The sequence below is a fragment of the Carassius gibelio genome, chromosome B9 (assembly GCF_023724105.1).
Source record: "Carassius gibelio isolate Cgi1373 ecotype wild population from Czech Republic chromosome B9, carGib1.2-hapl.c, whole genome shotgun sequence".
Lineage (NCBI taxonomy): Eukaryota > Metazoa > Chordata > Actinopteri > Cypriniformes > Cyprinidae > Carassius > Carassius gibelio.
In genome coordinates, this window is record NC_068404.1 from 21,721,849 (window position 1) to 21,746,383 (window position 24,535).

The 24,535-nt window shown below is 36.7% G+C and overlaps 2 protein-coding genes across 3 annotated transcripts in view; one reads left to right on the forward strand and one right to left on the reverse strand.

Moving 5' to 3' along the window:
- The first annotated feature begins 642 nt into the window (after positions 1-642).
- On the forward strand, positions 643-7,335 carry LOC127965609 (vesicle-trafficking protein SEC22a). Its single transcript, XM_052566478.1, has 7 exons — positions 643-812; positions 1,269-1,473; positions 2,659-2,822; positions 3,917-4,096; positions 4,284-4,402; positions 4,772-4,837; positions 5,752-7,335. Exons 2-7 carry the CDS (start codon positions 1,292-1,294, stop codon positions 5,950-5,952), a joined length of 912 nt encoding a protein of 303 aa, XP_052422438.1. The 5' UTR covers positions 643-812; positions 1,269-1,291; the 3' UTR covers positions 5,953-7,335.
- A 7,032-nt stretch (positions 7,336-14,367) lies between these two features.
- Positions 14,368-24,535, reverse strand: part of LOC127964859 (adenylate cyclase type 5) — a 63,067-nt gene continuing 52,899 nt past the window's right edge. Inside the window, exons 10-20 of one of the 2 annotated variants that reach the window (XM_052565273.1) lie at positions 23,901-24,045; positions 21,702-21,799; positions 21,301-21,388; positions 20,478-20,594; positions 20,042-20,206; positions 19,635-19,816; positions 19,046-19,178; positions 17,712-17,975; positions 17,035-17,239; positions 16,692-16,816; positions 14,368-16,496 (exon numbers count right to left, since the gene is read on the reverse strand). In XM_052565273.1, coding sequence (XP_052421233.1) covers positions 16,368-16,496; positions 16,692-16,816; positions 17,035-17,239; positions 17,712-17,975; positions 19,046-19,178; positions 19,635-19,816; positions 20,042-20,206; positions 20,478-20,594; positions 21,301-21,388; positions 21,702-21,799; positions 23,901-24,045 — 1,651 coding nt within the window. In that variant the 3' untranslated portion in view covers positions 14,368-16,367. Of the gene's footprint in view, positions 16,497-16,691; positions 16,817-17,034; positions 17,240-17,711; positions 17,976-19,045; positions 19,179-19,634; positions 19,817-20,041; positions 20,207-20,477; positions 20,595-21,300; positions 21,389-21,701; positions 21,800-23,900; positions 24,061-24,535 lie in introns of both variants that reach the window. The other variant, XM_052565272.1, reaches the window with a different exon arrangement.

Here is a 24,535-nt window from a genome sequence, read left to right on the forward strand (position 1 = left end):
TTACAGGCCTATTTTTTTTTGTTTTTTTTTTGTGGTGTGTCATCTAAACATCAACATTTGTGATTGTATTTTTTCCATCTGATGCTCTGTAGTTAGTTCATCTCTTTTTTGTGACTGGATGGAATTATGTTTTTATATTATAAACATCACAAGGCTTTTTTTTTTTTATTGGTATTCATGAGTAAATTAAATAGACTGGAGAAAGGTTTTTATTATAATTATTTTATTTTGTAAACTAGAAAAGTAAAGTTAAACCCCCTCACAAATAGCTTAATTATGAATTCACAGTCAGCATCATAACTCCACAACAGATCTATTCAAGAAACTCTGATATTTTGCACCTCTGCATCACTATTTCATAGCCTTTGTTTGCTCTTTCTAATATACACGACAAACACAGTATGCTATATTCTTAACATGTAGCCTATGTTCTGATAAAACAAATGTAGTAGAAATACAGAAAAAAATCAGGGGACAATCTACAGAAATGTGACAAACCAGCAGACATAGGCTATAAATCACTTCTTAAATAAGCAAATTTATTAATTAAGATAATCCAGGCTAATAATAAATGGTTTACAGTCTGACTGGTTTACTGACGTTCACCAGCCACGTCACACAGCCGAAAGCCGAAGCTTGACCGAACTACGACGAAGATAGACGAAACTGGCCGAAGCTGTATATCCAACGTGAGCAGAAGCATCTGCTATGAGACCTGAAGGAAGAGCTCTGCGATCACGATAGTATATAAGCAAAGCATCTTAAAAAGGATTATAATGTCTTAATATATTTAAAACGGCTCATGTCAGTGGGTATGTACAGCTAACAGTGACAATGTATACAATAAGAGTCGTTTAATATCATGCCGCAAATAGTCTTGCTGTGGTAGCAGTGACATCTAACGTTACTCCAAATCACTGCGTATAATTGCAATGTGTATTTTTTTTAGCTATTTGTTTCAGTTAAAGTCTTATAAGGCTGTATAATTAGATGTGTGCCTTTGTAGTGCATAGAGCAATCAGCAGACGTGATCTGTTGAAAAGCTATCAGCCAACAAGCTAATGTTGTTATTAGCCTAGCACAGTGTGCTGCAGATTTCATGAGTCTGCATGAAAATAATTGATATTTTTCGGTCTTATTTCCTATTAATTTAGTTTCTACTTTTGTATATAATATTCTACTTTGTTAGCAGAAAACGCTGAGAGTGGGACGGAAATGAAGTAATGTATGCACTGATGGATGATTTCCTCTCTCTCTCATTGTTTCAGGTGTCCACTGAGCTGCCTGTAAGATGTCTCTGGTGCTGTTTGCGTCTGTGGTGAGAGTGAGGGACGGTCTACCACTCTCAGCCTCCACAGACTATGAACAGGATAAAGGATTTCAGGAGACTACGAAACATCTCAAGGGTCTATCCAAAAAACTCGGCCAGTTTCCTGATCGCTGCTCACTCAGATCTGGCCTTTATAACATCAAGTGAGTTATCTATGAAACTGAAAGTGCCTTTTTTTCTTTTACACTATATAACTTGGTTCTGCATAGCATCTCGCTCTCACACAATTCAGTTCTACAGGGGCATAAACTCCATGACAGCAATTAAAATACATTAAGAATTTTCCATCTGCATGTTCCTTGCAAAGTACAATGTCATTTTTATTTGAAACAATTACTGAGCTAATCAACCAAATGATACATTTTGAACCATGTTTTTTGCAACCCCCTTAGGAACTTGTTTTAATTGATTATCTAACTCTCAGACATGTGTACGAGAACATTTTATTATTTTTCTGTCCTAAACTGTCAATCGGAACTAATTATATGTTAAACAGGGAAACGATTGTGCATGTATACAATTAATTTTGGAGTGAAAGGATTTTGATAAATTTGCACTTAAAGAAAAATGTACATTCTGTCATCATTTTTCTTTCCCTTATGATTATTTTTTTATGTAATCAAAGCATACCATATAACGAATGGGGCCTTCAAATCCACTAATTCATCTGTTTTGGAGCTTGACGGGTGATAGTCATTGTATATGCACTAGTGGTAGCTGTAACATTCTCCCGAATATCTGATTTTGTGTTCTGTGAAACAGAATTGGAACGACTTTAGAATGACTAAATGACGACAGATTTGTGATCATTCGTTTAATTAAAATATCTCAGCAAAAACAAATGACACAGTAGGGTGGACCGCTCTGACTGCCAACTGTTCTGATGTAAAATTTAAAGTTCCCCGTCAGCAAGGTCTAATTCAGATGCATTACACTGAGGGACCCAGGGGTGACCATTTCATAGCCTGGCTGCTATTCATCACTGCTAACTTCACAAGCAGGCTCTGGAGTGGACTGTTTCATCTCTCCAAACAGACGTTAACGTGAAGAGACACACTGACAAAGTTTCTTTCCTGAGGCGAGTCACTAAACTGTCCTCAAAGGGAAAACTAAGAGGGTTCAAAGAGAGCTCTGTGAACATACAGATCCAGAACAGGTGTACAGGTTGATTTTAATCACAATGGTTGTTGGAAGTCTTTGAAATGGACTTGCATGTTCAGTGAAAGACCTTTCCCTCCCTATTTGTGGCAGATGTCCTGTAAATTTTATTTAAATGAAATTGACACTACAAGTTTGATGTAAACTCTTACATGTCTCGCTTTCTATAGTTTCACAAGCTCTCTTGGAGTCGGGTACCTGATGGTTTGCACAGAAAGCTATCCCAATGTCCTGGCCTTCAGCTTCCTGGACGAGCTTCAGAGAGAGTTCATTGTCACGTATGACACCAAGAGGATCAACAGCGCTTTGAGGCCTTTCTCTTTCATTGAGTTTGGTGAGTTTAACCATTCAAAAGTTTGGGGTCGGTAGGATATATTCATGTTTTTGAAAGAACAGTTTTGGGTTCACCAAGGCTGCTTTTATTTAATCAGAAAGATTGTTAAAACAGTAATATTGCGAAATATCTTTGAAATTTAAAATATCAGTTTTATACTTTTAAATGTTTTAAAATGTAGTTTTTTCCTGCAGTGGACAAGCTGAATTTTCAGCAGCCATTACTTCAGTGTCACATTGACCTTCAGAAGTCATTCTAATGTGATGATTTGGTGCTTAAAATACATTTCTTATTATTGTGCTGCTTATTATTTTTGTAAAAACGGTGATGCATTTTCTTAGGATACTTTGATGAATAGAAAGTTGATAAGAACAGCATTTAATAAAATAAAAAAAAACACAAAAAAAACAAATGTCTTTACAATCACTTAAAAAAAATCCTATATTAATTTAAAAAAATTGCTTAACCCTTTCGAACAATAGTGTATACTTTATTTCTATACAGGTTTCATTTTTATCGGAATATTGTTATTACTCAAAATTTTAACTCAAACCCTTAAACTACTTGATACCTAATTAACAACTTGATTCATTCTGAAAGTAGTAATAACTTGCAGTTCAGTAATAACTTGGAGTTCATTTTCCAATAAGAATAAGGACAACTTAATAGAAATATATTTTCTTGCCATTATTTTCTTGTTTTTTATCATCTCATTTAATTCAGTTAATTTTATTCAGCACTGAAAAATATCTGTAATAATTCTGCTTAAATCAGTTTAACATGGGCAGTTTCGCCAACCTTAAGCATTAGCTGAATCTCTGAAGAGCATAATTTGCATATTTGAGTAAACATCAATGGAGTTGCATCTTATGTGTAACCATTTAAATTGAGTCACTCCGTTTTGGCTCGGAATCTTTGAGATTTATTTAAGTAAGGAATAATTGACGACGGGCCGTTGGATTAAATAAAAAATAAACGCAGCCTAAAGACCTTCCATTTAATGTGTATTGAAATGCACTGAGGCCATTTGTAACATATAGAGCATGATGTGCTTGAAGCATTCATCTTCTAAGCTCTTTCTATGGTTTTGACAGATAACTTCATTCGGAAAACCAAGCAACGTTACAACAGCCCACGTTCCCTCTCCACCAAGATTAATCTGGCCGACATGCAGACTGAGTTCAAGCTCCGACCTCCTTATCAGCTGTCCGCCGAAGACATTGGAACAATCAACGGCTTCTCACAACAAAAGCAGTCTAAATATAAAGGCATAGGTAGGGAACACACTGTGAACACAGCATGTAAACTTGCCTTTTGTTTTCAAGAAGCAGAACATTTTGAAAGACCATGAGCACATGCGTGATCAGAACAGCCAAAGAGATTTGCACCGCGGGTTTCTTTCTGCAAATATTGAAATCTAGTTATTTTGACACAGATTCTGTGCTTGATTTATTCCTGCAGCTCCTAATCAAATGTTGGAGGCCATCACCCTGTCTGGTCTCGTCGCCTGCGTCCTAAGTGTCCTGTGCGGCGCTCTTAATTTGCTGCGGGGAGTCCACGCAATAGAAAGTGTATTGCAGGTAACTTAAATCATGCACTAATAGTAATGCTGCCACTTTATTTTGGGCTTTGTTTCTTTTATTGATTAAAACGTTGGACTAAACATTACTTTTAAATGAATAAGTACCATTGTAATATAATAAATCATAACTAATGGATAGTAACCGTACTCTTGAATAATTTGTCAGACTTTGCACTTAGGTGTAATGTGATTTTCCTCTTCCATAAACAGAACAGTTTTGCTTGGCTTTGTATATTGCACTGATAAGTGAGCACTTGAGTCCTGGCTCTAGTAATTCATCCTCTTGTGTTAGCACATGGCTTCCTGTTGTAATTTGTTCACTCTTTAACACAGCACCATCTTGCCTCTTTTTCTGCTTCATCTGCAGAACGAGGATGAAGACTTTAATTACGTAGTTGCTTTTTTCCTCGGAACCGTGGCCTGTGTGTATCAGGTAAGTGACTGCAATCTGACCGTGAGTTACTGTCGACCTGCCAGGCTTCATTTCCTCTGCTCTCTGTCTCTGTCTGACCAACCGATGCTAATATATCACACTTTTCCTCACAGTCGTGTAAAAGCGGAATCTGGACAATTTGAGAGACATTGAGTTTTACTAGCTTTAAACAAAAGCAGCTTTATTAGTGGTGGGTTCTGCACACAAAAAAATTAGTTTCAGAATCTGTATTTTTGTCTTCTTTCCCAGTGTAAATATGTCAACATCCTTATAACATTTATTTGAAAATGTGTATATATATATATATATATATATATATATATATATATATATATATATATATATATATATATATATATATATTAAAACTGTTCAAAAGTGTGGGGCTAGTAAAGTTTTTTTTTTTTATTATTTTATTTTTTTATTGAAAGAAACAAATACTTTTTATTCAGTAAGGATGCATGTGTAAGTGATTTAAAAGTAAATCACTGTTTTCAACATTATTAATAATAAGAATTGTTCTTAAACCAGATTAGCATATTAGAATGATTTCTTAAAGATCATGTGATGCTGAAGACTAGAGGAATGGCTGCTGAAAAAAAACAGCTTTGCTTCACAGGAATAAATTACATTTTAAAATGTTTTGAAATAAATAAAAAACACTTACTTTAAAATCATATTTCACAATATTACTGTTTATAACCTATTTTTCACCAAATAAATGCAGCCTTTTGTGAGTTTACAAAATATATTTCTTAAAAGAGAAAAAAAAAAGATACCTACCCCAAACATTTGAATAGTAGGGCATAAACCTTACTAAATTCTTTTAGATATATTCTTAAAACAAAGCTTGTACTGAACTTGCTGCTTCCTGCTTAAAAACGTTTTCCTCCTGTTTCTGTTTGTATATCTAGTGTTACTTGTTCGCCTACTTCTCAATTTGGAGGAACATCAAGTCATTCCTGGCCTTTGCTATGATCTGCCTATGTAACATGTATCTGTATGAACTGCGTAACATGTGGCAGATCCTTTTTCACGTGACGGTGGGAGCATTCATCACTCTGCAGATCCACCTGAGACAACCACAGGGCAAATCACCTGACTACAACGTTTGACCCCCTTGAACACTTTTAAGACTACGTAATGTAGCCCAACATGGCAACCCCAACCTGTTCCCACCACATCGAAGGACCAAAGAACTATGGATTGTGAAGCAGGTTTTACTAAATATTTTGCTATTGTTCAAGAAACATCCGGTCGAGGTCACAGATGAGAAACTGGTGTTCTTGTTGACGCGAAAGGATCATAACCGAGAATTCATAAGCGCACAGTATTAGATTCACGCATTAAATATTGAAGGAAGCATTAACAGATGAATCAGATGTGCACAGTTAATATATTTCACAATAGGAAGGAATTGTTTTTTGTTTAATTGACATCAGGGCTTAAAGGGACCGCTCATCCAGAAATGAAAATTCTTACATATCTTGAACAATGGCTTGAACATGGATGGTGAACAGGGTCTGTCGAAAATAAAAAAAATAATAAATTCTGAAAAAAGCATCAAAATAGCAAATAAATAATTATTATTTACACACAGATGCATATTTTTTATAGGATTGTTTCAATACCAAATCAAAAGTGTATATATAACTTTTTCTCTTTTTTTTTTTTTGTAATTTGCAATGCTTCATTTGTCTTTTTGTCTTATTTTCAAATAGTTTTTTGCTACAAATTGAAGTTTGTAATGATTCAATTCACCGATAACTGATGACGTTTTTTTTTTTTCAAAAATGAAATAAATTAATTGAAAAATACTTTTGCTGCACCTTAACTGTGTGTAAGAAACCAATCAAAATGTAAGTTATTATTCACTAGTTTAGTAGTTCATTATAAAAAAAAAAAAACCTCTTGCTTGACCGTTGTAATAATTCATATTTTATTACAGTAAATCACAGCTTATACCATCATCAAAACATTTCCTTTCGTGTTCCACTGAATAAAGAAATCATTAAAACTTTTCATTCTTGGGTGAACTTGTCCTTTGAGATGTCATTTTAGAATTTTTTGATGTATTGTATGACGCTTTCTCTATTGTGATTGTTAAAGCCAATTCATATGCAAGACTTTTTATAGCTGCCTTTTTAAAAGAATTGACCGTGCTGGATTTTCACTCCTTTCTGCAAAATCAGACTTTGGTGATTTTATTTTGTCATATGCTTTCATCGATGCCTAATTTGGGTGTCACTGTGTTTGTGGTCATTAGTCAGACGTCTCTGCTCTGAAAGCAGAATCAGATGTGTTATTTATCAATCGTGTCTATGCTGCCTGCAGGTGTGCTTCCTGCAAATTAATGTGGTTGGCTAAGAGAAATGGAATCACACTAATAGACAGACTCTGTTTTTTACCCCCTCATTGTTTGCTGCCTTTTGTCAACGGGTCTGTTCAGTGACTGTTGAGTGGTATAAATGAGTTCTGTTTTATTCTGTTTCTGTTCACCTGCTTTGTTTTCATTGTGCAAATGACAGGTTGAATGGATGATTGACAGATTAAGGGTCAAGGGGTTTTATAATTCCTCAGACGATGTACGTGCATTTCTTTTTTCCCTAAGTGTCAGTGATCAAAGATGGCATCTGCATCTTTGTATTACAGTGTATCTCAAGGCTCTCTCTCCAGCAGTAGTGCATTGCCAGTTTGTTTGTACTCAGATGAAAGGCCCTGCTTGAAATAATCAGTTAAAAACCCTGATTTGCATGATTGTGTGCTTTCCTTTTTTCTTTTTGCACTTTACGCATTTATAAAATATTAGCAACCAGAGAGGGGGGATACACAAAGTTGAAAAATATTACTGCATTATGTTTTACGAGAAAATACTTCTTTAGTCTTGCTACTTAAAAAAGTTCATGTTTAATTCAATGTGTTACTTGTTTCTTTGTAATTAATTGTGAAACTTCCATGCATTTTCAAAGTGAAATGTCTTTCTACACCGGTGTTTTAAAGTGTTGTGTCACTAGTTTCTCTGTCATACACAGTCTAAATGTTTGAATATGTGCTTCTAAGTCACTGAAGTCAAATAAGTTAAGAGGCTCGCCCAATTTATAAACCTGTTGCTATTCTCAAATCCTTAGAGCTGCAGTGATGATGATGATGATGATGATTGTGGTTATTAGAAGTCATTTGGCTTTTAGAAGCATGACAAATTAAAGTAATGTTCCAGGTGATCCAGTGAATGCTTTTGTGTATGCGAAAATTACAGCCCATTTAGGCTTATTTGTACTTAGTGAGGGGGGAAAGTCTGTACATTTCTGACGTCTGTGAAATTGATGTGATTTTTTCCAGCTTATGTTCACTGCTGATCTAATTTTATAGTTGCATAGCACACTACAGTGAATGGAAGCCTGAAACCACAAAGTAAAGGGGGTAAATGAAGGGAAAAACACAAGTTAAAAGTACATTTGAGTCAAATTAGTTTTTTTTTTTTCAGATTTTTTTTTTAGGTATAGTTTGATGCGTTTGAAAAGAAAAAATAGAGAAAATCAAATAAATTGAATTTCACGAAGGGGGTTGGGAATGGACAAAAAAAAAAAATCATGTAATATTCCTCCTTTGTGGTTCAAGGCTTGCTTCCAGAACTGCATTATCAGGGTGAGAAATGATTTGAGTGTTTGATTTTTATGATATTGTGCTTCGCCTCAGGTCTTTCTAACCTTTTGACTGCTGGATCAAACCCAAACCACTTGGCCATTAGACTGTTTTTAATGTCAATGAAATGCCATTCTCACGCCCAGCACAATGGCCTTTCTTTCATGCTTTATAAAACAGCTTTGTTCCGTCAAACTGACCGGATCGGACGCATGCAGAGACCAAATTCAAGTGCAGTCAAGCCGATAGTATTTCATGGACACATTTTTTATGATAAAAAAGGTCAGGTTTGCCAGAGGGGGAAGTGTTCTGAAATTATGTGAATTATAACATGCCTGAGTGACCAAACAGCCACTTCGTGGGGTTTCTGTTCTTAGATCTATTTCTGGACACATTCTGTTTATGACCGGCCTCGAAACAGCTCAGTTTAAAAGTTTGAATAATCGAACAAAAAATTAAAGAGACAAATGTTTAAATTAGCATACAATAATTAACCTGTCCGTACAACGAGAGCAGTAAAAGATTTGTACAGAAACATGGAAACATTGGAGGCAAGGATTAATGGCGGCGCACTCCTGCCACCTTCTGGTTATGTAATGCAATCAATATATGTCAAAACCAAAACACAGCAATGTCAAAATGCCATAAAATGGATGTGCATATCCTGAATGAATACCTGTATTTGAAAGGCAGCACTATACCTTTATGGCAATCGTCTTGATGTCCAGATGTTCGCAATCATCTGAAATATAAATACGGAAAAGATCAATCACAATTCAGTATGAAAATACTGAATTTACGAAAGACGACCAATCCTAATTCGATATGTTAATATAGTAACAACGACGGAAATGAATTTCCACAAAGAAGAGAGTACTTCTTATGGTATTACCAAAAGCATCTACAAAACCAAAATTAAATGTCAAATCCTATAATCATAGCTACATAATTTCAGAGTGAGTTTAATATTATAATAGTTCATTTGGATGTATAAAACAGCATTGAGTTTTGAGGTTGCAGATAACCAAAGACAACCCAAGATGAAGCTCCACAGGAATAGTACGTTAAATGGCAGAACTCAGCAGGACATAAAATGTGGTATTTAACGTAACTTGACATCTCTTATCTCGGTGCTTTCGTTTGGATAACAAACACAAGGAAGTGAATTAAAACTTTTTTAAAAAGTGTGTAAATTTCTCCTCGCAGTTAAATATGCAGAGATGCCTACTTGTAAGCCATTCATAAACTAATCCCACGATGAAAGTAAAACTGTCTCAGCTGCGCCGTTAAAACTTTACGGTTTAAAAATCCCGCATTGGCTCTACCAATGGCGTGAATTCGGGGCGGGCCTAGATTATCATCTGACCAATAGCGTAAGGGGGGTACAGAAAAAACACATCACTTTTATTTTTTTCAAATGGCAACTGCGTCATCTAACATTAAAAGACGATAAAAGTGCCATGATGACACTAAATACAAAAACATTTAACCGAACATTTATCTATAACACTGTAGAAAATTGATTCGTGATTAAATAATTAGGCCTACTTTATAATTGTATTGGAGTCACATGCTATACAGGGGTCATATGATGTGATTTCAAGTTTTCCTTTCTTTTTGGAGTGTTACAAGCTTTTGGTGCATAAAGAAGATTTGTGAAGTTGCAAAGACTAAAGTCTCAAATTCAAAGAGATATTCTTTATAAAAAGGTAAGACCACGCCCCCCTAAAATGCCTCGTTTAATCATGCCACCACATATCTACATCAAGATGTGGGAAGACATGCATAACGCCACCCAAATGTTCATGCAAAGAAAGAAGGCATAACCTTTGATTCTCGCTGTTGCCGCCGGCGCCATGTCATGGAGATGATGTTTCATTGTGAAAGAACTACTTTCTTTGGCCTTCCCAAAGAGGACACAACTACAAATCAGTGGTTTCACCACTGATCCACAATCAGAAGAGTTTAACCCAAATATTTGAGTGTGTTCTGTACATTTTATGAAGTACTGTTTCCTGATCCTGGGAGAGAAGACTACAATGCCAGCTGTTCTGACTCACAAACTGTAAGTACATTTACATACAGGTGTGTCAATAAATTTGAATGTCATGGAAAAGTTAATTTATTTCAGTAATTCAATTCAAATTGTGAAACTCGTGTATTAAATAAATCCAGTGCACACAGACTGAAGTAGTTTAAGTCTTTGGCTCTTTAAATTGTTATGATTTTGGCTCAAGGGTGATAAAAGTACTCAGAAGTTATACTCAAGTAAAAGTAGATGTATCTAAATAAAAAATGACTCCAGTAAAGGTAGAAAGTCCTCCATTCAAACATCACTTGAGTAAAAGTACAAAAGTATCCGATTTAAAATATACTTAAGTACCGAGAGTAAAAAGTAAATATTCAAATTAACTGTAAATATCAATAATTAAGCAAGATCAGTTGTTTTGGGAGTGATATGCAGTGTTTTAATTGAACAAATGATGAGATTAGATACTTAAGAATTTGTTAGATTTACAATCATATGAGACAATGAAGAACCTTATCGCAGTATAGGGATTGAACTTTCAATAGACATGTTCCATAACCTCATAGCTGCATCAAACAGAAGATGTGCAAGTTACAAGGTAAGACTGTTTCAGAATATCAATGAGGAAGAACCACCTCTTTAAAGAGTTAGTTCTCCCAAAAATGAAAATTCTGTCATTCGCATTTTAGGGGCTAAATATCATGTTATTGTTATTGTCCCTTCGACCTGCGGACATGAAAAACAACCACAGACTTGGCAACACTGGCTGACATATACACTACACAGAGCCGTAATTCACTGACAATCTACACAAAAAGATTTTTTTCTCGATTTTGAGTTAGTTGTCGGTGGACTATGGCTCTGTGTAGTAACTGCCGCTCCACCTGAACCAGTGTTGCCAAGTCCGTGGTTGTTTTTCATGTCCGCTGATCGAAGAAAACCCAATCCCGATAACTTGATATTTAGCGCCTAAAATGTGAATTTTACAAGGCAACCCTCCCAATAAACATATATTTTAAACCCGGGAAGCAATTTTTTATCCTGGAAACAGGTTTGTGCTAGTTTTGGACTAGTTTTGAGAAGCAACTGGTCAGGATTTGTTGTGAAAACCTGGCGACCCTAATCTGAACGCACGTGCTGGAGATATACTTCTAATTACAGCATCTTTACTGATGAGATGAGCATGAAAATCGCATTCGATTTTTTGCACAGCCCTACTGAAATTTAATTCACCCATGGCAAGCAAAGAAGACATTTCAGCCAATAAAAATCTCCCTTGACTTAAGTGAATTCAAACATATCCTTGAGATATGGCCATGGGTGATCCCTTTCGGGAATCTCGGGATCATTGCGGGCAGCAAGAGCTGCACTATCACCTATTTTAGTGGTCATCTTCCACCTTGAACTAACTGCTGCGTGACCGTATGTTGGCAAAGAACTCGCGAAGTCGCACGTTCATTTTTTCAAAAGAAAACCCAATTTTTCAATGGTTTGTAAAATCATTGTAATAAATACTTGAAGATACATGCATGGGCATGGGGAAATGTATCAGAGTAAAAAGTAAACTTTGTCTTTAATAAAGTAGTGGAGTAAGAGTGAAAGTAGATGCAAATAAAACATACTCAATTAAAGTACAGATCACCGAAAAAAATACTTAAGTAAAGTAGTAAAGTATTTTTACTTTGTTACTTACCACCACTGCATTTAACACAAACCCACCAATTTACTAACTCAACAAATTAGAATGGTGGCATGCCAGTCAGCTAATCAACTCAAAACACCAGCAAAGGTTTCCTGAGTCTTCAAAATAGTCTTTCAGTTTGGTTCACTAGGCTACACTATCATGGGGAAGACTGCTGATCTGACAGTTGTCCAGAAGTAAATCATTTACACCCTTCACAAGGAGAGTAGGACACAAAAATGTATTGCCAAAGAAGCTGGCTGTTCACAGAGTGCTGTATCCAAGCATGTTAACAGAAAGCTGAGTGGAAGGAAAAAGTGTGGAGAAAAAGATGCACAACCAACCGAGAGAACTGCAGCCTTATGAGGGTTGTCAAGCAAAATCAATTCAAGAATTTGAGTGAACTTCACAAGGAATTAACTGAGGCTGGGGTCAAGGCATCAAGAGCCAACACACACAGACGTGTAAAGGAATTTGGCTACAGTTGTTGTATTCCTCTTGTTAAGCCACTCCTGTACCATAGACAATGTCAGAGGCGTCTTACCTGGGCTAAGGAGAAGAAGAACTAGACTGTTGCCCAGTGATCCAAAGTCCTTTTTTCAGATGAGAGCAAGTTTTGTATTTCATTTGGAAACAAAGGTCCTAGAGTCTGGAGGAAGAGTGGAGAAGCTCATAGCCAAGTTGATTGAAGTCCAATGTTAAGTTTCCACAGTCTGTGATGATTTGGGGTGCATTGTCATCTGCTGGTGGTCCATTGTGTTTTTTGAAAACCAAAGTTACTTCACCCATTTACCAAGAAATTTTGGAGCACTTCATGCTTCCTTCTGGTTAACAGCTTTTTGTAGATGCTGATTTCATTTTCCAGCAGGATTTGGGACCTGCCCACACTGCCAAAAGCACCAAAAGTTGGTTAAATGACCATTAGTGTGCTTGACTGGCCAGCAAACTCACCAGACCTGAACCCAAGAGAGAATCTATGGGCTATTGTGAAGAGGAAAATGAGAAACAAGAGACCAAACAATGCAGATGAGCTGAAGGCCACTGTAAAAGAAACCTTCCATACCATCTCAGCAGTGCCACAAACTGATCACCTCCATGCCATGCCGAATTGAGAAAGTAATTAAAGCAAAAGAAGCCCCTACCAAGTATTGAGTACATATACAGTAAATTAACATCCTTTGTAGTAGGCCAACAATTCACTAAAAATGTTTTTTTTTTTATTGGTCTTACGAAGTATTCTAATTTGTTGAGATTTAGAGTGAATTGGTGGGTTTTTGTTAAACGTGAGCCAAAATCATCACAATTAAAAGAACCAAAGACTTAAACTACTTCAGTTTGTGTGGACTGATCAGGACCAGAATATCAGTCTCTGTTTTGGTATGTGAAACCTGCCCACTGCCAGTTTACCCAATTGTTTTTTGGCACCCCAGGTTTTCAGATGGCGGAACACATTGCATTACAGCAAATACACAATATGATGTTCTTTTTAGCAACATACTATGACCCCTTTATGACCCCTTTAATAGTGGGAATTGCTAATTACAACTCTGAAATAAAAATGTAAAGTCTGTACAAATAGAAGGAATCATGAATATAATTGGGAATCATGTCAAAAATAAAAATAAAAACAATTGCATTTATTTCTATTCATCTATTTTAAAATGTATGCAGTTTTGTTCACTTGGCTGTTTTTTCGTCAGATGTCTTTTTTAAAAATATGATGCAATTACGTTGCTGTTGCCGCCAGCCAATCGCTGCATTGCTGATTGTGGTTTCAAGTATTGATACATCCAGTGTTCCAGTGTTTTTGATGCTAAATTTATCTATTTTTCACACTACCCTAGCAATTTTTTCTTCCAAAAGCACCTATCAACATATTTAGTTATTTTTAACATTTATTTGGCAACCTTTGGCAACTTTTAGCAACAAATCGGCCTTGCTTTAGCAACTTCCCTTGAAAATTAGTTGGCAACACTGGATAAATCTGCACTTTTTGGGAACATGAGAACACTAATTAATCTTAGACAACTTAATCCAGATATTTGTATCAAATCCGCAAATTCATTTGAAGAACCAAATTAACCAGAGTTCAGTTATCACCATTACTAGATCTGTAATCTTTCAAATAATCGCAGATGTATTAAGCAAGGCATGAAGAACGGACTCCAGGACCAAATATAGTTTACAGTTTCATAACACATGAAATGCAGATTTATTTTTCCAACACATTATATCATAATCCTACTTGACTGTATCTGAAATAGGTAAAGCAAAAAAAAGTTACTTGTAACCAGTTTGTGTACACACTGCAATTATTACATACAAGGCCTCATTGGAGAAAATGGACATTCATTGGGTCGTACCATCAGACTGAACTGAGGGAGAGAAGGAAATGCTGGTCGAGCTGCAGTGCAAAAATGGTGAAGATTTGTGGCACAACAAAATCATTCCTAGAGGATCCCCACTTGTTGTCCCACGCACTATAAATGCTAGGCTAAAATCAGTATTTGCAGTTTTGTTTGCCAAGCTTTAAACGACTGTGGCTGTTCTGAAACACTCAATTGCCATTTTGCCTCCTGCAAATCTATTTTCTACTCAGAATTACATTGTAGTGTACTTGACAGGATACAGAAACCCTTTTTGGAGAAAGGCCAAACATATTATGCTTAAATGGTTACAAGGCAAGCTACTGAGTTTATCCAAAGGGACGCAGCAACAGAAAAGGGTGACTGATAATTTACACTTAAAAACCTCTCCCTTCTGTTCAAATGTGCAGGATTGTAGTTTTCCATTATGTATTTATATGTATGTATTTATAGACAGCATTCTAATATATTAATGTATAAAATATATTATCTAAAATAGCATTGACAGTTTAGCTTTTGGAGTCAAAATATAAAATGTTAAAAATACAAAAACAGCCATATTTGACCATTTTCCTCTGTCCTTAAAAGTGTCTTCAGTGTATACAAGTGTCTGTAGTCTGGAGAATGTAAATTTGTGTTTGGAACAGACACAGTCACATGCCCTGTTCATGCCGCCAGCGACTTGCATGTCACACCATCCACTGTTCCGGTTGGTTACTTGTTAAGTCTCATTTCTTATTGACAGCTAGTTTACACTGCTAAATTGAACATTCTGGAAGAAAAAAAAATATTTTTGTATTTAAGTTGTAACGGTGCATTATGCATTGTATTAAAGATTAACAAGAATCAGTATGCGCTCTTTGTCAATGTGGGCGGCCATTTATCTATAAATAAACGCTGGCCTATTTGGGTCCACATACAGTCATATGCATCGTTTTTTAAATACTGACCCTGCACATGATTAAAGACATAAATTGCTTGTTTCTGACTGAAGACAGATTGACATACTCCATCAGGTTGGTCTAAATTGGACCTGAGCAAATCCCAACGCTGAAAATGAATTTTCAAGTCGGCGGATGCATAAACAGGGCTTTATTCTCAACTCTAGATCATTCAGAGCTAACACTGTCAATGCTCGCTCCCCCTTACCAGTAACAACCACAGTCGCTGCAGCAAAGTTCAGGAAACCATAAAGGGTTTGCAGAGCTGCTGTGCTCACTATGGCCTTCTACATTATATTAGCTCATTGTGATATCTCTATCTACTGTGATATCACCTAGACAGTGTTGAACACAACAAGACCAATTGAACAGAACTCTTTACATACACTGATGAATCATATACACATAAAACATGTGTTTTACAAGTATATTGGCTTCAGTGTTCATGCAGTTGTTTCGGAGCCACCAGGACCACTCGGTGGATTAAGATCGCAGTCCAGCCACACCTGAGACCACCAAAGCCAGGTGCAGAGAATGCAGTTCATCTGTCCTCTCTTGGCAATATCAGAAATATAAGACCGGGAGGACTGCTTTGTATGCCTTGAGATTCCTTTGTTTCTTTGGTCTCTGAGGATGAACTGTCTTTCTGAGCTGTTCCATGCCTTAAATAAAGGGGCCAAAGGCCTCTGTTAATCCTATAGGAAGTCTCAGTGTGCAAAGAGGCCTTTTTTAGACTGGCTGAAGGCTGTTTCTGAACAAATCCTGTTGTGATTGGTCCAAGAGGATGCCTTTTAACAGCCTGGGAGGCCCGGCCCTAAGTGTCTCGTCCTCATATCATCTCGAAAATGTTCTGAATATCAGACGTTGAGTGTTAACTGCTGTTGGGTCCTCCATTTAGGAAGTAGGTTGTCATTTCTCCTTTGCCCTTCACTTTCACAACGCCTCTGCACTCCAGTGTGTAGTTATATGAGCTGAGAACCTGGTAGAGGTCAGTTGTGACCTAAAAAGAGAGAAATAATAAAATATTTGTTAATCATTTCACATAATGTTTCTTTGTTTAAACTTTTTAAACATCTTAAAACTGTATTTATTTCCAGGGTTAATTTAGATTTTGAATCACAGATTTTCAATCTTTTAGACCCTACAGTACTTACAGGATATCTGGTCAATCACAGAAACCTAGAATGCATCTCACCTGTATTCTCTCAGGTACCCCAGTGCTGTCCATACGGCTGGCTACATTCACAGTATTCCCCCATATGTCATATTGCGGTTTACGAGCCCCTATGACACCAGCCACGACGGGACCTATATTGAGACCTACAGTACAAGGTCTCATGACAACATGCTTTTCATTTTATAACAGTAAAATATTTGAGTCATTATATGAAAGTCTTTGTCTGACAGAATGTTACATTGCTACAGAAAGCCTTTTTGCAAGGGTAAAGGGACTATTTCATAAAATGAATCAAATTAAAATAATACAGATAAGGCAGCTGATTGGAGGAAATCTAAGAGTGGCTAAGCCAAATCCTTACCGATCTTCATTTTGAAGTTATTGAAAGAGTGTTCATTGATGTACTTCATCTGGTCCATGAGGCGCATAGCGTAGTCGGCTAGAGCGCGAATGTGTGACCTTCCTGCTTTATCATAAGTGGAGTCATTAAGCCCAGACGCGGCCATGTAGGTGCTGCCAATGGTTTTGATCTTTTCTAGTTGACGAAACTGATCCTCGCTAATGATCTGCAAGAAAAGTGAAATGAGGTTATGACCTTCATCTAGAAATGAGAAGGTAATAAACTTCTACATTTGTATGGACACAGTCGGTTTAGAAAGACTTGAAGATGTAGGTTTCACACACAGGTTTAAATAGAGACCAACTGTTGCAAAGAAAGTAAAAAAAAAATATTTATATGCAAGAACTAAATAAAAAAAATAAAAAACGGTCTGTTTGACATTTATTTATTAATAGATACAAATAAAAAAAAACATTAATAAACACACACACACACACGCGTTATGAATTAGACATTTATATACAGACTACTTTAAATGGAATGTTTTTAGTATTTTTTGTTTTATTATTATTTACTTGATTGATAGTATTTTCAACTCCAACTGCAGTAGAAAGTTAGTCAATTGTACAATTGTACCGCACTTAAAAGTAGCTTAAAAGTATTGCAACAGTTCTAAGGTTTGTCAGAAATCGCCGTACCTCATCAAAGTCGGCGATGATCTCGTTGAGGAGTCTCAAGCACTCCACACCTTCATTGTTGGCCTCCAGTTCCACGTAGAACTCAGAGAAATTGCTGATAGAGGCAAACATGACAGCCACACATTCACACGACTGATAATACAGCTCGTCATTCCGCCGCTCGCGCGCCAGAAAGTGTGCGGCCACGTCTTTGGGCAAGATGTTGTGGAGAAGCCGACGGTTGTAGGCCTGAAGTTCTTCCATCTCCTCCTTCTCCTCTGTGGCCTGTGAATGCAACAAAATAAAGGATGATGCTACAAATAACAGAAAGGTAGAGAAATCAACTTGATAAATGTTGCATTGCTGCAACACTGAGGGCCCTATTTTAACGATCTAAGCGCCATGGCGGTTCGCTGTTTACATGGCAGAATTTGTTGGCGGAAAAGCTGAACGCTTCTCAAGTGAAGAAACCAATCTGCTCGTGCGCAAAGTTAAAGCGCACGAGTAGATCATCTACGGGACAAGCGGGAATCCACCAAAGCTTCCTGAGGGGAAGAAGGCATAGGATGGAGTAGAATTTCATTTATCATTATAAGTAGTAATAGGCTGAATTGCAAATAGGTAGCCTAAGTCTAATACACGCAATGACTATCTAATCATTACATTTTTATATTTATGTAGCCTACGCAGTGATATTCTTTTACACTGTGATCGTTTTGATTTTAATATTTGGCATATTTGTGTGACGCACATCCCTGTGTGTGATAAGCAAAGTCAATGCGCACTGTGGACCCTCCCAGAGGCTCATTTTCTACCAACGCGTTCTTTAAATAACAAAAAAAAGCAGTCTATTTTCAGCTCCTTCAATTAGCAACGTGCCAGCAATGCGCCTGAAAACACCTCTTTTTTAGACCAGCACGCCCATGGGCGCACAAATGGGCGCAAATGCATTTGCTAATTAAACGACGTGGCGCTGGACGGGGAAATGCACGAAAAAAAAAAAAAAAAAAAAAAAAGCAAACACACTTGCCCTGCGCCTTGTGTCCCATTGTGCCGGGTGTATGATAGGGCCCTGAAAGCCAAACTGGATCAATATGCAATATTACATAAATCCACCATTACTACCGTTGAAAGGTTTAGGGGTTGGTGAGATTGTTTTTAAATGCTTTTAATAAAGTCTCTTATGCTCACTAGGGCTACATTTATTTGATCACAAATCAGTTAAAAGAGTAATACTCTGTAATTCTATTACAATTTAAAATTACTAATATATCTATTTGTGATTCTGAGTTCAAAGTTGCATTTTTAAGCAGTCATAACATACATTTTCTACATCATTACACAGACAAGCACACCTGTAACTTCCAGAGAAAGTCTAGTCTGGCTGTAGACTCCACCTGCTGTGCATGAAGGTAGAGAGCCAGCAGAAAAACTGTGATGACAACTGGAGTCATGATCTTTAGAGGAACCCGGGTGTCCATTGCACAGCTGCAACATACAGATCACTGACTTTCAACAACTTTCACACCATAAGGCAAACAGCATGATGATCTAAAGCGTTCAAATCTAACTGAGTACATTTTAATCTGTTAACATGATTAATATCATATCAGGACAGCACTAGATCAGGCCACATGGTCACACGTTTGATTTATTCCTGTGGTGACAGCAATCTTCATGGTCATGCAATAAAAACAACAAGCTCACTGGCATTTCTTTGAGATCAGTGTCTCGATTTCATTGATTTTATCTTACATTGTTCCATTAATATACTCTCTGTGAAGACAAAGAAAAAGCAAATGCATCAGAGGTAAAGAGCACAGCTGACTTTATCTTTAAGATAGACTCAGTAGAACTGATAGGACAAATAAGCAACTACTTCATTAGCCGGGTTATATAAAGATCCAAGACACTGTGCCGCTTGGCTAAAATCTAGATACTCACATGGCATTGGCATTGGCCATGACTAGTAGGTCCACATTGTCAAAAAGGCTGACCTCGGGCACCTCCATGATAAGCACGTACAGGATCTCAATGAAGAGCATGAGGAAGAGTTTACCAATACTGCTGATCTGTAGGAACACTGAGCAGGCCAGTAAACTGAGCAGCACACATGAAGAGAAATACTGCAGAAAGAGAAAAACATTCAGACATTAGTCTTTTGCTCTCCCCTTATCTTATTCCATAAATGATTTATCCTTTGGTAAGCAAGGGATGTAAAGCTACATTTCTCCAAATCTGTCAATGAAGTAACAAACCCGTCTACACCTTGGATGATCTGAAGGTAAGTACATTTCCAGCAAATTTTCACAAAACTACAAAACTGAACTGGTCTGAGAACAGTGCCACACCTCTGGGAAATTGCAGGCGGGTGACGAGCTGTTGCAGAGGCTGTCCTGAGACCAGAGAGTGTAGTTGAAGGAAGAGTTGCGGACATGGCAAACGTTCACATCACTGGGGCTGATGTTAAACTCCTGTCCTAAACATGTCTTCAGGTCATCCGTACTGCAGGTGAACTAAAGCACAGATGAAGATTCATTTAATTAATCACTACACATGTCAAAAGTCAATTACTCAAAAGCATATGATGATTGCAGAACTAAAGATTTCTATTTTTGCAATTCTGTCTTTAAGTCGTTAAATATTGTGAGACAGATTAAGTGTTAGATGCACGGCTATATGGCTACACAGTTTATGTATCACTTAATGTATCACTAGTGCATGAAATAACTAAATATCTAAGACATTAAGGCACAGGATCCTGAGGTTAAGACTTGTAAGACTCACAATGTTAATGAAAGCGGAGAGAAAGACCAGGACGATTGTAAAAACCCCCACCAGGGTGCTGTTGAGTCTGGACTGAACAATCCTTTTTGACAGAGTTTGCAGAGGCACAGGGAAAAACTGTCAATAGAGAGAGAAACATGAATTGAGTTTCACAATTTTAATAAACATAACTCAAGGGTATCTAAGGACCATTTAATGCGCTCACATTATGATTTTTACAAAAATATAAAATCATACATATAAAACACAAGATAAAAAGACCTTATGGATGTTGTGGTTTTGCAGAGATTTTGTAGCACATGCTTCTGTGAAAGACTTTTTTACGGGTCAGGAAGTTCAGAATCTAATTCCACTGCATCTCTAAGGAAAGACCTGCGATGCCCCCTTGTTGCCCATGGAGCGATGCAGTGACAGTTCCACCTCAGTGTGCACAAATGAGCTGCCAGCGCTTCATTGTGTCTCTGGCTTTGCTCTGTGTGACTCATTGTCTCAGGAGACCTGCTCAAATTGACGCAGCTAAAACCCCAATATCAATCAAACCCGCTCAGGTTATTTTAGTGGAGAATTTGAAGGTTGATAAACACTTGGATATAGCGATGATGTGTCTGTAAGAGTGTTAGGAAATGGTCTGTGAAGGACGTGTTAAGATGTATTGTTTTCTAGGGCTGAGGAGGAGGGTTTTGTGTTTTCCCGCATTGTTGTTAATGTTGCTCAAGATTTGTCTCTTTATTCTATAAAAAATAATTACTATTATGCAGAATTTCCCAATGTTGCACTTTTATTATATAGGCTAAAATCCATTCAATACCAACATTTCACTGACCCCAAAACAGGAGTAAATGGCTGAGATAAACATGACGGCCATCAGGAGGACGAGGCACAACATATAGAAGCCAACCATCAACCCAGAACTGCAGAGAAACAAAAAGGTGTAGAAGATGAAACCAGGTGAATAGAAAATAACTGTGTCATTTTAAACAACTATTATATATCATAATTGACATAGGGTCTAAGGGAGAGGAAAGACCTCCCCTGGCTGTTTTGGCTGCTCAGGTACTAACTATCGTCACCTTTACAAAGTCAAAATGAATGAAAGCTTCTGTGTATGAAGGCTATGTGACATTCCCATTCAAAATCAAACAAAACCTTCTCTAAGCCTCTGGCTTGTTTGAATGGACCAGAAAACATTTGCTAGGATCAGATATTTAACTGAAGTGTACTTACTGTGGCACAATGACGATCTGAATGAAGCAGATGAATAAAAAGACGAGGGAGGCGCAGGCTACGTATGCTCCGAACCTGGCGTCTACCTGTTTGGAGTACTGAGAGAAGGTGAGGAAAGAGGAGAGAAAAGAGTGGGGTTACAAACACAGTTCAAATAGCATGTGAAAGCAAGTAGTGTTTTACCGACTGAGAGGAGTAGTTCATTGTCTACTTCAGTTTGTACTGAAAAAACCAGGGTTCCCAGTCAAAGGGTTTTCTTTAGCTTTACCAGTTCTTTGGGATAATTGGCTGATTTGAAAAAAAAATATTTTACAGATATTTCCATTTTAAACCCATTAAAGGCATATTTCAGCCAAAAATTTAAATTCTGTCACACTAATCGTTTAAGATAATTAAAATATTTTTGATGAAATCCGAGAGCTTTTTGACCCTCCATAGTCAGCAATGGTAATTAATGACAGAAGTTTCATTTTTGGGTGAACTATCTTTTATATTAAAATCAGAAAAAAATAATGTATTTAAAGTTTTTGCCCATAAATCACAACCGTAACCAGTAAAACCGTTTGTGTAACTTGTTTTTGGTTTGTTAAAAAAATGCTAAACTAAACTAGACTAGACTAGACTAGACTGAACTAAACTAAACGGCAGTCTGTAGTGTCACATGACCCTTCAGAAATCATTCTTATATGCTGATTTGGTTCTCAGCATTTCTTAATAATGTTGAAAACAGTTGTGCTGCTTAATATTAAGTTAAAAAAATGGGGACATCTTTCTTTGATGAACAGAAAGTTAAAAAGAAAACTATTTGAAATAGATATCTTTGGTAACATCATAAATGTCTTTGTCAGCTTTTGATCAATGTACTGTAATGCGTCGTTTCTAAATAAAACTATTTCTTTCAAAAACAAAACATCTATCTGACCCCAAACGTTTGAACAGCAGAGGAAATATAAAAAAAATGATAGCAAGTATATTTTGTCAAAGACTATGGAAGAGAACTCTTGAATCAACTCTTAAAAAAATAGACGTTCTGGACACAGACAATGGAAGCTACAAAAGCAATAATTATCTCCACTACAAACTGGAAGCAAGTCTCTGAAAGAGCCGTGTGATCAGTGCCAGACGTGTGAGGACTGGTGCACAACAGGCTCAAAAACATTTGGATGTGACTGCAGATGGAGGATGTGAACACCAAATGCAGACGCTGAGAAACTTTCTTTCCATTACCCTTTCATCACTATCTTCACAAAGAAAACTAGTCTCCTACGTGTGAAAAAAAGTACATCTTTTCTGGGAAAGTTTGGCATCTCTCTGAGGTAGGGGAGGTCAGTGTGACAAATACTTTGAAGGTAACACCATAAAATGACTTAAATCACAGTGCAGCATAAAGACGTCAGTCTCTGACTCATTCCAATCTGGACCTTGAATTTCATTGCCTCTATTCATCGTAGCAGCGTGCCACATCTTTGTGCTATGCAAAGTATTTTTTTCTGTACAACAGTACTATAATGGACTTCTGATTGGCTCTCTGCCCTATTTCTTGCTTTGCAACTGAAGGAACAATTTACCAGTTACATTAACTAATGATCTGTTAAAATGTTAGTTCCTGCTCACATGCAATTTACAACAAAATCCCTACAAGGCTAGAAAATGTCAGCTTGATGACATTAAATCAGAAGAACAGGCAACTGTGCTTTTTTTTTTTTTTTTTTTTAATAATTGTTTAAGCTTGTCTGGCATTAAAATGAGTAATTTTTAGTGGACAATAATGTGAAAAGTGGCCTGTTCTTCACAAAAAGCTTTCATATAGTGCGTAGACTTTTTTATGTTTTTTTTTTTGGAGCTTGACAGCTGTGATCTGATTGACATTTTAATATTTTATTAATTTTGTTACATGCTTTTGTCATTTTTGTTGACTTTTTTATTTCTATCTAGCTTTATTTTTATTTCAGTTTCAGTTCTAGTAATTTTATACGTCGACTTATTTTATTTTAGTAAGTTGCCATTTTATTTAATTGAATATTTATTTCAACAAAACAATAGTTTTTTTCAATGTATGGAAAAGAACAGTGTGAACATTTTGCTAAATTTCTCATTTGTTGTGGTTCAAGAAAAAAGAAAAAGAAACTTGGTGTGGATTAGCATTATTAGCTAGATCAAGTTTTATCTTTTCATCGAAGCTAGTCATGAAAGTCGTACCTTCTTCTCCAGGTCAGGTTCTCGGAACGTCAGCAGAAATTTCTTGACGTGTTCGGACCGTAATCGGTCGATGCTTCGAGCATCAATGGCACGGCCCAGAAACTCATCCACCTCATCCTCAGGGTTCAGGTTTTCTTGCGTGTTTCTGAAAATGAAATGTCTAGATAACAAGAGGGGACATGGTTTTCTACTTTTTTCTCTCTTCTTAGTCAGCCTTTAACTTACTACTATAGTTTAATACTATAAAGCTAGACCACCAGAAAGCAGCAGCACCACACCCCCAAAAAAACATGACAGAATTAAGTGCAGCTCAGAATCATTGTGGTTAGTCTAGATGATTTTCAGTAAAACTGTGTTATTTACATTAAAAGCCACAAAACATCTGCTAAAGAATTCAAGGCCTAGCAATCATGTTCATGCAATTCAGTAACTAAATCACATCAGCAAAACTACATTCTGCATTTTAATTCAAATACTGAAAGTGTCATTTGACAGAGAAGTGTCAAAATGGACATATAATAGGTTTGTAGTCTCATTTTTTAAAATGAGGTTTGATGATGAATAAATGGTAAGCATTTGACCCCATACATTTGAAGGGTAGAGTATATGAGATCAATTCTGTAATCGACTATTAA

Bases quoted from the DNA above. Each gene is read 5' to 3' on its own strand.
- LOC127965609 (XM_052566478.1), top strand. From the start codon at position 1,292: ATGTCTCTGGTGCTGTTTGCGTCTGTGGTGAGAGTGAGGGACGGTCTA. The intron at 4,097-4,283 runs GTAGGGAACACA...TTATTCCTGCAG, and splicing joins GTCTAAATATAAAGGCATAG to CTCCTAATCAAATGTTGGAG. The intron at 4,838-5,751 runs GTAAGTGACTGC...TTGTATATCTAG, and splicing joins CCGTGGCCTGTGTGTATCAG to TGTTACTTGTTCGCCTACTT.